At 40.7% G+C, this 13,648-nt stretch overlaps 1 protein-coding gene across 2 annotated transcripts; it reads left to right on the forward strand.

The window, feature by feature from the left end:
* Positions 1–1,035: 1,035 nt before the first annotated feature.
* On the forward strand, positions 1,036–12,478 carry LOC135214786 (probable serine/threonine-protein kinase samkC). Of its 2 annotated transcripts, none has more exons than XM_064249143.1 (3): positions 1,036–1,191; positions 7,254–7,440; positions 7,764–12,478. In XM_064249143.1, the coding sequence occupies exons 2-3, from the start codon at positions 7,268–7,270 to the stop codon at positions 8,500–8,502; spliced, it is 912 nt and encodes a 303-aa protein (XP_064105213.1). In that variant the 5' UTR covers positions 1,036–1,191; positions 7,254–7,267; the 3' UTR covers positions 8,503–12,478. The 2 variants fall into 2 exon arrangements, with proteins under 2 accessions (XP_064105213.1, XP_064105212.1); XM_064249142.1 differs by lacking the exon at positions 1,036–1,191 and adding an exon at positions 6,538–6,908.
* Positions 12,479–13,648: the final 1,170 nt, after the last annotated feature.

Raw genomic sequence — 13,648 nt, forward strand, 5'->3', positions numbered from 1 at the left:
AGTTTGAGTGGAAAATCTTGTGGGGCGAGAGAGCTACACGCACGCACACGGTACGACTACACACACTCGCACACATACACACACGCGAGCGAGCGCGCGCGCGCACCCTCCCTTACAGCCGGGTTCACTCTATCGGGGTTTGCTCCTACTCTCCCACACTTACAAAAACGCACACTACCTATCACATACACACTATGAAAATCTACGGGAATTACTTACGCTAAACTGTAACAATATTGCCACTTAAAGGGCTTTTTGTGAGTTTTTTTATTTCATAACTTTTATGTGATTAATCACTGAAGGGATAATACAATTTTCCTCGGTAATACATACCATGTTTTAACGATTAAAGGATTTATTAGGGAAAACATTAGGTACCGTGATTCGTTAACATACTTAACGCGATGCCATCTTGTTAATGAATCGCTTGTTTGGTCCTAAATACAAGTGGCAGAGAGTGTAAATAAACCTGGAAAGGATCATAAGGCATTGTTTGAAAAGTTTGGCTAACTTGAACGTCGGATATTTTAAGCAATTTGAGTTCAATATGCATCAGGATCTACTCGTTGGTCATTAGCAGGCATTCGTGACATCTAATGAGCACCTTGTTGATCAGTGAGGCAGAACAATCTTCAACAGAACCACCTCAACCATAGGTATTCCATACACGCTTTCACTGGCTTTGTCCTTGGCGACCAGGCCCCCAGTAGTGGTTGGCACCCCTGCTTAACTTCACCACTAGCTGCTGGATGACGTAGAAAACGGAGAACAAAAGTAGAAATCCGTATCATTAAATTGCTACACTGACAATGATGCTTCTGGAGGAAAAATAATCATTCAGATAGAGAGAATGTGGGTTTGATTTGTGCAAAAGGAGAAACTCTCGCCCTCCATTGTTCATCGAAAAGGTTTTCTTTTTTTTTCTTTTTTCTTTTTTAAACACCTGAAGGCCGAAATCGAACTGGCGTGCCCGTTTTCTATGCGCTCTCTTGGTGACGTTTTCCCTGCAGCAGCAGCTGGAGGAGAGTCTCTCAGTCTCTCAGATGGTTCAGTTTAGATTAGGCAGCGTGTGAGAGAGGACGTGTTTTATTTTGCTCCTCTGTTAGAAAGTTTCTGTGGAAAAAGAGCGACTCGTAAAACCCATTCTGATCGTGCCTAACGCAATATTCATCCTGTTCTGAGTATTATAAGGTGTGTTTCGGTGTATTTAAGGTGGTTTTTGTTTATTTTATCGTGTTATGAAGTTTTTTGAGTGATAGTGTCTTTGTGTGACTAGACTTCTTCGAGGTCATTCACTATAAAATTCCTCATTTAGTTGTTCCAGTCCCCATTCAAGTGATTTATCTCAAATATATTAGGTGCTTCAGCACCGAGGAATAATGCTCATGATTTTATTTTGTGTGAATTATTTGAATCATGTGAAATTTGGATGTAATTAATTGTAACGAGAGTGAACAGTTACATATGTAAGTACACTTGTCAAACACGACCAACAGTTTCCATTGCCCAGCTGATTTAGCTTGACATTAATTAGCCTCATGCAGTTGCAAACCTTTTTGTTGTGCATAAGAGCAACGGCCGCCTTTACCTACACGAGTTCAAAGTTTATTCATCCCCTCAACAGCAGCATGAAAGTTAGTGTGTAGGATTAATAACGGTCCCAAAGTAATTCGCCTGAGAACAATGTTCGTGGTTTTGAGTAATGTGTAATGCGGTTGTAAACTTTTGGAACGATATTTTGAACTATTCAGAACGTTAATCCGGTCTTGAATTTTTTTTTGCACATAACGAATTGGGCAGAGTCTATTGACTTAGTATTTGTAAATATTCGAGATGTATCATATAGATCGTAATGTGATTTTTCAAGGCAACTTTGCAGTATTTTGTGTTTTGTGATACTATTGTCTTAATTGTGACAGACTATGATACTTATAATTTTTTGTTCATCAACTTCGAAAACGTTCAAAGTTCAAGTACCTAACCGTTGCAACGGCTGTGGAATTGTTTACACATTGTTCCTCAGTATTACTGTTGGGAATTACCCCCTGTTTAGTACTGCCTGATGTTATGCAAGGCATTTCAAGTGGTAAACGGGTCCTGACTCCCCCTCCCCCTAGTAATGAGACTGCGGACTAGCTTAGCTTGAGTGATGATACAATTGGTACCCTCCAAATGTAAGGGAACGGTTAGTGTTTAAGATTTAGACAATTGATGGGTCATGCGTACAAGTTGACATTGACGTTTTTTATCGTGACAAATACTATCTCGTGAGGCCCATCATAGTGGTGGAGAATGAGACAGGAATTGGGCCAACGTAGGCCCCAACCTGTAATGTTGTTGAAGAGCTTCCAAGTAGGTCGGGGAGGGGCCCCTCTCATTTTTGTTAGGTGGGAATTGTTTCAGATTTACCTGTCGACGGGTTTGTCCCCGACATTTGGTGTTAGCCTTCTTGCAGAAGTTGTAAAGCTTTGAAAATATGCGGTCTCTAGGCATTTAAAGTTTTCACTCCAATTTGCCTATTTGAGAAAAGTGCAAAGGCCGATGTTTTCAGGTATCAATGAATGTAGAGTGACACGTGTTGGGTTAATTGTGTTAAACCCGTGTAGTTTTCGACGTGCTCTTGCAGCGTGGGTTACTTTTATAGTTGGGGTTTATTTTTTTAGGTGAAGTGAGTGTAACTTGGCGTAGGATGTCGACATCTACTGTCATGTTTACTTGTATTTGATAGTGAAGATAAATTTAACTGCTTTCTCTCTCTCTCTCTCGCTTTTAGCGTGTAATTCCTCCAAGACTAAATATATTATATAGATAATAAAGCACACGGAAGCCAGCACGGATTGTATGTTCCAAGGTTGGTGAGACAGTGTTAGTGGAAGACAGGCGATTACACTGAAGGCCACCACTCTGCTTCCACTACCACCACTATCAGCCTCTTCCTCTTAAGTCTAGACCTCTCACCCCACCTTGTTTAGTCTCTCTCTCTCTCTCTCTCTCTCTCTCTCTCTCTCTCTCTCTCTCTCTCTCTCTCTCTCTCTCTCTCTGCGGCAATAGCCGTGATATTCGAGTTTGTTTTCTTAAACTTTGTAAAAGTCTTGCTACTTTAAAGTGACAGGTTTACAGTGATTGCAGTGTGTTAATAGGCCATCATTGCATTATGACATTGTTGGCTATTCCAACGTAGCAGTATAGCAAATGAAAACTCCTTTTGTTGGCTTAGCAAGTTGGTGCGTTTTCTTTACACCCGTAGATTGTGATGCAAAAACGTTTTCACAGAAGAGCTTTAAAAGTACTGCCGCGACTATTAGGGTGTGAATAGTTATGGGAGAGGGATTAAAGATGCACTGAGCGAGTGCCACACAGACTGTGATGGTAGACTTGGTTCTTCCACTCGGCGTTGGAGTCGGGGGTGGGGGGAAGACCAGAGAAAGTATTGTGGAATTGTCTGAGTGAGTGTGTGTGTGTGTGTGTGACTGGCTGAGATTGGACGACGTTGAAGTAGTAGTCGACTCTTGCAGTTGTTGCTGTGGTTGGAAGCGTTTGCGTTATTGAAATGGGTTTGCCCCCGATTCTTTCAATTTTTGCCGGCGCCAATGGTATATATTCATGAATGCTGTTTGTTAGTTATGATTGCTCTTTAAGGTAGACAAGACTTTAAGAATATTCGTCATGCTGCCGTCTGATTAAGCGAAAAATGTATTTGCATACGCTAAAGATTCACTAGTTTAACCATAGCAATCACATTTTTTTCAGTTGTATGTGTAACCTTCGACGTAGTTATATCATGGAAGGGGTTGCCATCGAGTCTGTGTTCGGCATCCTTGACATACTAAGTCTAGTTTGCAGTAGCCAAGTTGATAGGCTTTAGACGAATTATGTTTTCTGAGTGTTAATTGATTTTTGGGTTAATTGTTATGAAAAAGGTTTAAGGTTACGATTGATTGCGATGGACCGTCACTCCTCAAATTACAGATTATTATTGCTTTGTCCTTGATAATTACAATGCTTCAGTAGCCTAAATGGTAATAGGTTTCTTTCAATTAAGTTTTAATATAATCCAAGCCGCATGGTTTTAAGTTCTTATTCTGTAGGAGAGCCTTGCTTGTTCTTCCTCTACCCAAAACTTACGTACAGTCTTCCGTCTTTCTCTTCCGCTGGGCGGCCCCCATTCTGGCTCCTCGCATCCTCCACCCCTACTTACTCCGCCTACCGGCCTTAAGCCACCGACTCCCTCCCACCCCCCGTAGTGGCCCGGCAGCGTCCCTGGCCCATGTATGTGTGGTGCGTGAACCTGGCCTGGGTGACCCTGTCCTACTTCCTGTGTGACGTACACACGGACGCTCCTACGCTCATCTGCATTTCATTTTGTATACATTCACCAATGAAGTCCAATAGTAGGCTATCAAACTTCGGTTTATGGCATGTAAAGTAAACCAGTTTTCGTAATTCCTGTTTTTCGGAAGCCTTTCAGAATTAAGCCGTAGAACATACGCCATTTCTGTAGTGTCATTGTTAGTAGAGGAAAAACTGACTCGTGTGGTATTGAGAAGGTTTGTATTAAGAGTTTTGCGTCCGGTGAAGGAAATGGCTTTAGATAATATGGAGAAACGCCCATTGGACGCCTGTTTGAAAAGAATCGATATTACAGTTCAAAATATATGTAGCAGAGCGACGGCAAATTATAGTTTAGATTGCTATAATGTTCAGAGGGATCCCTGCAAGCTCACTTTCGGCAAATGACACAACCGTTGTAGAGATGCCTGCGTAGAGTCAAAAGCGATAGATATGTTGGGCTTACATATGTGAATGTGCATATTATGAAAATGGGCGATAGGGTTTGTGCGGTACAACTTGTGGCTGACTTGCCGGCAGCGTATGGACCTAAGCGAAGATGCCACTCTCGGCAGTCCGGGTCGGACTCCGCCAGAGTTAAGAACTCGTCAGCGGGAAAGAACTACGGACCTCTCGCCCAATTTAGACGCGAGAGCATGTCATTTGCAATATTAGGGAAAGAAGGAAATGCTGCGTTATGATGATGATTTATTGTATGGTAAGACTACCACAATGTGGAGCGAAATCTTGTTCGATTTTTCTTCTTGGTCGTCTTTTACTAAGGAATGTGTGATAGCAGGTTCTCTGTAGCAAATGACGTAAAGTTCCCCATTCTTCCTTATTAGTTGTTCTCTGTCGGCTGTAGTCAGTTAGCGCAGTAGGATTTTGCATGTGTAGTAAGACCATTTCGGTTAACAATGATCATTCACTGATGTCACAAACTCGATATAGCATCATCCACTGTCACCAAGAGGATATAGTAACTGCAAAACAGAGACAATATGCAGATAACCACAAAAATTATTGAAGATTTATATCTTGAGCGTGAACGAGTAACTTTCATGACATCTTTCTCGGTACGACAACTTCACTCACTCACGCGCCCAGTCTCCCCCCTTCCCCACTGGCCAGGCCATATTCCATGCTTCTCCCGTCAGATTCGGTACGATAAGTTTTCCCCCGTGCCTTGTCTCTTCATTCCTGTAAACCAGGCCAAGTTAAAATTCGTCTCCAACTCCTAAAGTTCTGTTCTCTCTTACGTCAAACATTTTATAGTTTCTCTCTCTCTCTCTCTCTCTCTCTCTCTCTCTCTCTCTCTCTCTCTCTCTCTCTCTCTCTCTCTCTCTCTATTAAATTTTTGAAAAATTTGTATTTGTTTTATAGTAAAATGCATTTGACATCTGTTTGGTTTGTCCGCCTTATAAACCCACGTCGTATGATAATATTCGTCGAGTGCGGAAGTAGGCATTAATATGGATGGCCCAGTGATCGGGAGGTAGGGGCGCGTGTTGTGGTTCACCAGCTGGGCCAGTCCGCAACTTCAAGGCCGCATCATGCCTAAAGGCCGTTTGGTGGCGATGGAAGGGGTAGGGCGTACGCGATGTCATGAGTGGGGTAATTTGTTCTAAATTTTCTGTGGGAGAACTTTGGCCGCTTGCGACTTCCCGGCTTTTCATGCGGATGCGCGAATTTCCTTACATGGCCTATTGATCGGTTCACGTTTTAACGCCTTATTCGTAGGGTTTTTTTGATCATGGGTATTGTATTCATTCTCGATATGAGCAAAGAAAAAAAAATTGGTAAGAATCTATTATTTTCACCGAGTTTCCGTACTAAGCGGCAACGTCACTGCCGAGATGAAGAGCGGGGATGTCCCAGAAGCAGGACGGTAGATTCCCAGAAATAAACTGATGTTGCCTTACGTTGTTTTTCTTCTTCAGAATATAGCCCCCCATATACCATAGTTTTAACCATTAAGTCGAAAATTTACATAAAAAAATAACCCCCCCTTCCCGATCACGCAGGAAATCGACAGATATAACTGGAGTAAAGCAAATCGCTTGCCTTGTTGCGCCATGGTGTGACGTCATCTCGTAGTTGACGTGTTTGGGTGACGTCGACGTGACGTTTAGTAGGTTTGAACGAGGATTGGTCGAAGAGGAAATCACACGCCTACTCTAAGCTGCTCATTCCACCACTTTCGTTTTTGTGCCACACCTTTTCGCTCGCTTCTCCCCGGAGCCGGTGAGCGAGGGCGAACGGAGCCTTCTGGAAATCAGTAGTTGAGAAGGCGTCAGGTTGACGGTAGTGTTTCTTGGTAGAGCCGCGTCACAGGCTGGCCAGGAATTGGCCGTGCACCGAGAAAATTGACAACACATACCCAAGCAACAAGTGTTAGTGTACGGACGCTAGTGGAAGAGCTCCCGGTGCCTTCTGCTAGTCTTGATCCTCGGCATCATCGGAACTCGTCTGACTTGGGCGGGTGTTGCGATTCCGGGGGAACTTTTATAGTTTATTATCGCATTTGTGATAGAACTCTTACTTTTTAGAAATCGACATGGTTGCCCTTCGAGAAAGAGGTTCGTTGACGAGTGTTAGCGTTTGTTGGGGGGAGACTTAGTTTTTGTCCTGATGAGTTACAATTATATCTGTACTGATGTGTCAGTAGTTGAGTTAGTGTGACTAATAAGCGACGTTCTCACGCGACTTAGCATAGATGCTGAGTATTAATTGTTGGTTTCGTGTATGTTGATGAGTTTACTTTCGCTATATCCATTCATGAGAGTAGTTAGTGTATTAAATGTGTTTGTTAGTGACAAGAAAAGTTGAAAGTGATTGTCATGCAAGTGAAAGAAGTTTGTGATTTAGGTTTGCACTCGAGTATCAGAACACTGTTTTTATCGTGTTGTCTTTGTTCATTACAGGTGTGAGCCCGAGCATGGCCATTGACGCTGGTGGTGTGTGGCTCAACCCAGCTGCCCGTCGGGGCACTCTTGCTACCTACAAGTTTCGTGTGCGTGAAGAACGCAAGAAGGTGATTCGTATCTCCAACGCCAAGTACCGCAAGATTGATGATCATGAAAGCGGATTGCGACGGTTCGTGCTGATCAGGTAAGGATAATTATTAATTCATTTATTTGCTTATGTTTGTATTAAATTTTAGATACTTTACTTATTTGTTGAAACTTTATAAACATTGATTTTAAATCTTAAACATTTATTTCAAATTTTGACATATAAGTGAAGGACTTAAGTGGAGGGAAGTGTCATAAAACTTCTACACACCACAAGGGAAATGGGGAAATTATCTTAGAGTTGGCATTTTTTGAGAAGCGAATAGATTTTTTTTTTAACACAATTTATATTTGTGTGTAGTGTGTTTGTGTTGTGTGGTACCCCAGTTACTTATACATTTTGGTTGGCTCTTTCATCAGGAACACACTGAGACGCCTGCAGCGTGAAGCGAGAGAGGAGAAGTTGGCTCGGCACCGTGCCCTGGCTGCTAATGTGTCGCCCTCTTACCTGTCTGCCTCCCGCCCCCGTTCTCCATCTCCTCCATGTGACATGCAGGTGTCCGATGTCCTCAGCGTTTACGGCCAGCCAACCCCCGCCCCCATCTCTGCCCTTGACGAGGATGACCCCATGCCCGCACCAAAACGGCCCAGGCTCTTCCTCGACGATGACAAAGAGAACGACGGCATGTCCTGTGAATCTCGCCTGGAGTGTGACCTGGAACGGAAGGACGACTCGAGGATGATAGTGGACGACACCCAGGAAATCCTTCGGGACCTCTATGAAACCTATACCGGCGAGTCTTTGAGCCAGACCACCACATCCTCCAGACCGGGAACGCCCTCTCCCCCGCGCCCCGACACTCCTTACACTGCCTCTTACTCGTGCACTTTGCCCTCCACGACGCCCTCGCTGGCTACCACAAATACTAACAACAGTAGTAATAACAACAGTAACGGCTTCAATAATAACACCACCTCTGGCAGCATAAGCAACACCGGAAGCGGGGGCGGCAGCAACAGTAGCACGACCCTCAGTAGCTACCACGACTGGTCACGACCCCAGCAGCAGCAGCAGTACGCCTGCGGACACGCCTCCCTCCTGGGCAACGACCTCCAGTCCGTAGTTTTCCACAGCCTAATCGCATCTTTGGAGTCGTAACGCGAAAACGACGCTGTTGGCTGTGAATGAATTTCGCTCCAACAGCAGCAGCAGAAGTAGGTGTAGCGGCTGTCCCATTCTCCATTTTATTTTTATTTTTATATTTTTATCTTGAAGAATTACGGCTGCTGGCCTCCTTTGCCATGCCAAAGAGGTGCGATCTTCGTGTCCGTCGGGTGGATCACGCTCAAGGGTGCTTGCCTGCCCCTCGGTCGCATGATTTCATCGAGTGTTCTCATCTGTGATCGATTTGATTATTATATATATATATAATATTAAAACCACGCAACCCTCATTCTCCGGTAGTGCCTGTGTACCTGTCATCGTGTGATGGTATACCGCCCTTTGCCTTGTACAAGATTTGAGATATTGTTGACTCTCGTGGGGTGAAGACAGCTGGACGGGGTGGAGGCGATGAAGACGATGACGATCTTCAGATTCGTCGTCGTCGGTCGCCACCGACCTTCAGAGATAAGTCACTCATGGAATTGCTACATTTTTCTATTGCGTAAAGATATAATACCTGGGTGCTATGAATCTGTTGAAAAGAGAGCAACAGTTGTACCGTCATTTGAAAGTAAAAGAAATATATATATATTATAAAACAGTATATATAAATTTGTTTTTTTCGAGTAAAATAGATTTTTAAAAAGTACTAGAGGAAGGGTTTTGCCGTGGATGTATAAAAAAAATATAGGCTGTAATAAGTCATGTTCATTTATTCATCTGCCATTATGTAATATATTCTCATTTATCATACCAACACCATCGTCATAATCGCGTTCATTGTCATAGTTGTTCATTGCCTTTCATATATTACATTTCATTCTTCATTGCCTCTTTCATCATTATATTACATTTGTTCAAATATTCTCCTTCAAAATCGCCACAGCAATTTGATAATTGTTCTGTTATGTTTATGATTTGAATTTATCTTCACGCCAACAAATGATTTCTTTCTCTCCCCACGGTGTACCATTAATTCCCCTTCTGGTATATTTTGATCTCACAAAACTTATCTATATTTAAGTACACACTTTTTGGAGTTAAGTATGTGTTGTTGGTCATTCGCTTTTTGTTTTCATGTTTTTCCTCTGTCTAATCAGGTGATGTATGGGTAGGACATCTGTTCCTAAGCTGTTCATGTTATTGTCAAATTCCTTATTTTCTTTGTGATTGATGGCATCCAGCTATGCATCTTGTCCTGTACTCGTTGGATTGTAATGTATTCAATAACGGGGTATTATTTTCTAGCTTGTTTTGCAACTAGAAGTTTACTACTTGGTCATGGTTTATTGGGTGTGCTGGGCATTTTTTTCTAAGTGTTTTAGAACTAACAGGCATTTTTGTGGTTCTAGTCTTTGATTCTCTCCCATTTACAATTCTCTCTTCTGTTTGGTGTTTGCAGACTTTTTTTTTTTTTTTTTTGGGGGGGGGGGGGTTGTCAAGAAAAGAGACAATGGAGGAACTTCGCTGTCAGTTGTGCGAGTCTTGTGGATGGTATACACTTTAGTGTATTACCTATTGGGTGCTGTTCTTGTTTTTTCGTTGATTTATGATCCTTGCCTTCATTATTTTAAGAAAATTGGTTTTCATTGTTTTCGTGTCTTGTAAATTTTTCCGATTTACCGAGACTTTCGGTATGTCACTAGTGAGAGATTACTTCCAATCGTACCTTTGTCACGTCCTGGAATTATTTTGTGCATGAATATTTTTGCCTTCAATTGATGTCCGAATTGATTGTAGATGATGGTGCTAATTCATGTTTCAAGTCTGCAAATTCATCGCGAAAAAAAATATACTGGGTCTCTTCAGTTTTGCCCTGAAACTTCTTTTTAAAAACTTTGAATATCGTGGCGATATGTTTACCCACTCTACAAACTGTTTCTTCGAAGTTCGGAGGAAGTTTATTTTTCTGCTTTTTTCTTTTCCACTCCCTTCCACATACACACTCCTACTGAGTGCCATCTTATTCATCGCATAAATAACTATAGACTTAATTTTACAGTTTTGTATATTGTACAAATGTATAATGTAAATTGTTAATGATTAAGATATCTTTGTATTTAGTTTGTAAAACACAAAACTGTATGTGCTTCTCCACAGGAGGTGGAGGAGCATTTGGAGAGAAACAGACTAGTAGTTTGTATTATAATGATTGATTGCTTTAGATCAAGTTTCTGAGAGTTCGCAGCTCGTGCTGTCGGACGGGTGCCGCTGTATAGACGTTTTTTTATGATTAGTGTTAAAAGAAGACATGTATAATACTTGAACACTGTTACATAGTAGAGAGGTTGTATTATTTATTCTGAGTTCATAGTGCTGTATACAAAAGGTATCAGAATCGGCCGACAAGTGTTATGAGTGACGACGAACCAGTGTGGGGCATCTCAGCGGTTGACAATACCACCACTTTGATTGATGTTTTTTTTTGTCTGGGAGGTACTGTGGCTGTGTTGACAGTCCTCTTTAGTGCTCAAAACTTCTTTTAAGATTACCCTGTTCCACTCATGATTGTTCATAATTCATTTGTCTTGAAAATGTGTATTTTTGTATGATTATTCTCGTCTTTTAATTTTGTGATTATCAGTAAGGGATGTCAGCTGCTGAGTATAGCCCTAATAGAGTTCTCTCGTTTCTGAACGGCCACGTCACACAAAAATCGTGTTTTGAGAATGACACCCGCTGGCAGACTGTAATTTGTCCAATCAAATTTTTGGGTTGTATGGAAACTCAAGGTAAAATAATAGTGTTGTGCTCATGTCAATACGAGTAGTCTCACTTTTTATTTTTTATTTGCAAATTGCCAGTAGCCTGTCGCTTCCAGTGACACACAAGTTCATGTACAGTTGCTATGATGATTCTCCAACGCAATGAGTAAAGTAATATTGGTTGTTTCCGTAAGGCCTCACATGACCGTCTGCATATGTTGTTTGCCTGGACATGATGTTAAGTCATACGGTTGTATTAATTTTTTGTCTTTTACTCAAAGAGTTTGGGTTCACATTTCTGTTGTCTTCCGTTCAATTCTGTTTTGTCTGCAACTTAGGCATGGTTTATATATATATGTTTCTCAAAGCGACAGTCTTTTGCAGAATAGTTCATTTTTGTGCTTTTTGTACTAAACTTTTTTTTTTTTTTCCCCTAAGGGAGGCCAAGGCACTAGAGTGAGAAATCACCACAACACAATTTGTTGTCATCTCTTTCTTACGGTTGCAAATTCAGCCCGGAATAAATGTACAAAACGAATAACTTAACCGCCATGCTGGGCACCGAGAGAAAACCGCCCTAGTGTCCCCTTATGGTAAGGGTCGGTTTGCATGAACATGTTACGTAGCCCAGTGGCCCTTTCCGCAGTTCGCAGACTGCGGCAGGAGGCCACAACCTTAACCAGCCGCTCTTTTCCATCTTACGGTGGCCATGTTTTAAAGTTGTAAATGGCCGCTTATGAGTACGGTTCCACTGTATTTGAATACTGTGTTTAAGTCATTTTCCAGAGTAGAATGGTGGTTGTAAAGTGCTTTACTGATGTTTGTAAGGAGCTTGCTGTGATTGGCATTAAGTGGAGTATTGTTGATGTAAAATTGTTATTGCATTTATCCAAGCAAGCAAAGCTTTTTGTTTGTTTTTCGAGAGAGTTGGACGTGGACCGTACAATTATGCAGCTACCTCGTTTTCTTTTATCATAAGTCATTTGCTTTGTTGACACTTCTATTTTTCCCTAGTGTCGAAATATCGACCGTACTGACATGTTTATATATATATTGCTAGGAAGTTGCGCAACGTTTTACAAGAGAAGTAAGTAGTGATGAATTGAGCAACGCAATAGGTAGTGTTCAGGCTAAGAGATGACATTGAATAAAGTAAAATAAAGAGGATTTTGTTCCCCTGCCAAACACGATGGTCAAATGATAATGAAACTTGTTATTATTACATTGTATTTTGTGAGTTTTCCAAATATAAGTATGAAAAGGAACTTCATTCTTTCTTTAACCCCTTCTATACAATATTTGAAAATAAGCATCCAGATGGTATGTTGAATTTCGGACCAGAGGGACAGCTCTCTAATCCTGTCAGAAGAATATTTAAAGTATTGAACACTAAATTACAGTACTGTAAGTAAAATAATTACAATTTACTACTTTAACAAAGTACTGAATACTAAATTACAGTACTGTTCGTAAAATAAAGATGGAAAGTACTGTTAGCAAAGTACTACTACAGAATACAAAGTACTGAATACTAAATTACAGTAATGTGAGTAAAATCATTACAATTACAGTACTGTTACCAAAGTACTGAATACTAAATTACAGTACTGTAAGTACAATAATTACAATTATAGCACTTAGCAAAGTACTACTACAAAATGTAATTACAATTATAGTACTATTAGCGAAGTAGTGAATATAAGTTACAGTGATGTAAGTAAATTAATTACAATTATAGTACTGTTAGCAAAGTAGTACTACTACAAGTACAATACTCTTCTCAACTCATATATTAAAGTACAATACTGTTCGTGAAATATTAAAAGTACTTTAAATTGGAGTAAAGTAATTAAAAGTATAACTTTAAATTGGAGTAAAATAATTAAAAGTACACTTGAAATTCAACTAAATTAATTAGTTGAAGTACTTCTAAGTACATTACTGTTCTCGAATAGTTTGTAATATAACTTGAAATGTAAGGACAAAATGAAAAGTATAACTTGAAACAAGTAAAATAATTACAATTGAAGAACTTAGCAAATTACTACAACGTATAGTGTAATACTGTTCTCGAATACTAAAGTATAATGCTGTTTGTAAAATAACGAAGTTTAAGGACTGGAGATTTCATAAAATGAAAATGTCACATTCATCAATAATATGGAAGGAAACTGACTGAAATATAGAGAACTAAAGAGAAAACATAACCAAGGAAGGATTTCCACTAAAGTAAAGTTAGTGAAAAGTTATCCTTTACTTGATTCATCCTATGAATGAAAACCTAACACAATGGTGGTTGTTGGTACCCTCTCACCGGTAGTAGACTAACACCTACAACGGCTTAGCTGTCCTTTCAATTTAAGTAAGAAAAAGGATAGGTGATGAAGTATCACAAAAACAGTAACAAATAGCCAAGATCATTCAAGAACACAAAA

Source organism: Macrobrachium nipponense, chromosome 46 (genome assembly GCF_015104395.2).
Source record: "Macrobrachium nipponense isolate FS-2020 chromosome 46, ASM1510439v2, whole genome shotgun sequence".
Classification (NCBI taxonomy): domain Eukaryota; kingdom Metazoa; phylum Arthropoda; class Malacostraca; order Decapoda; family Palaemonidae; genus Macrobrachium; species Macrobrachium nipponense.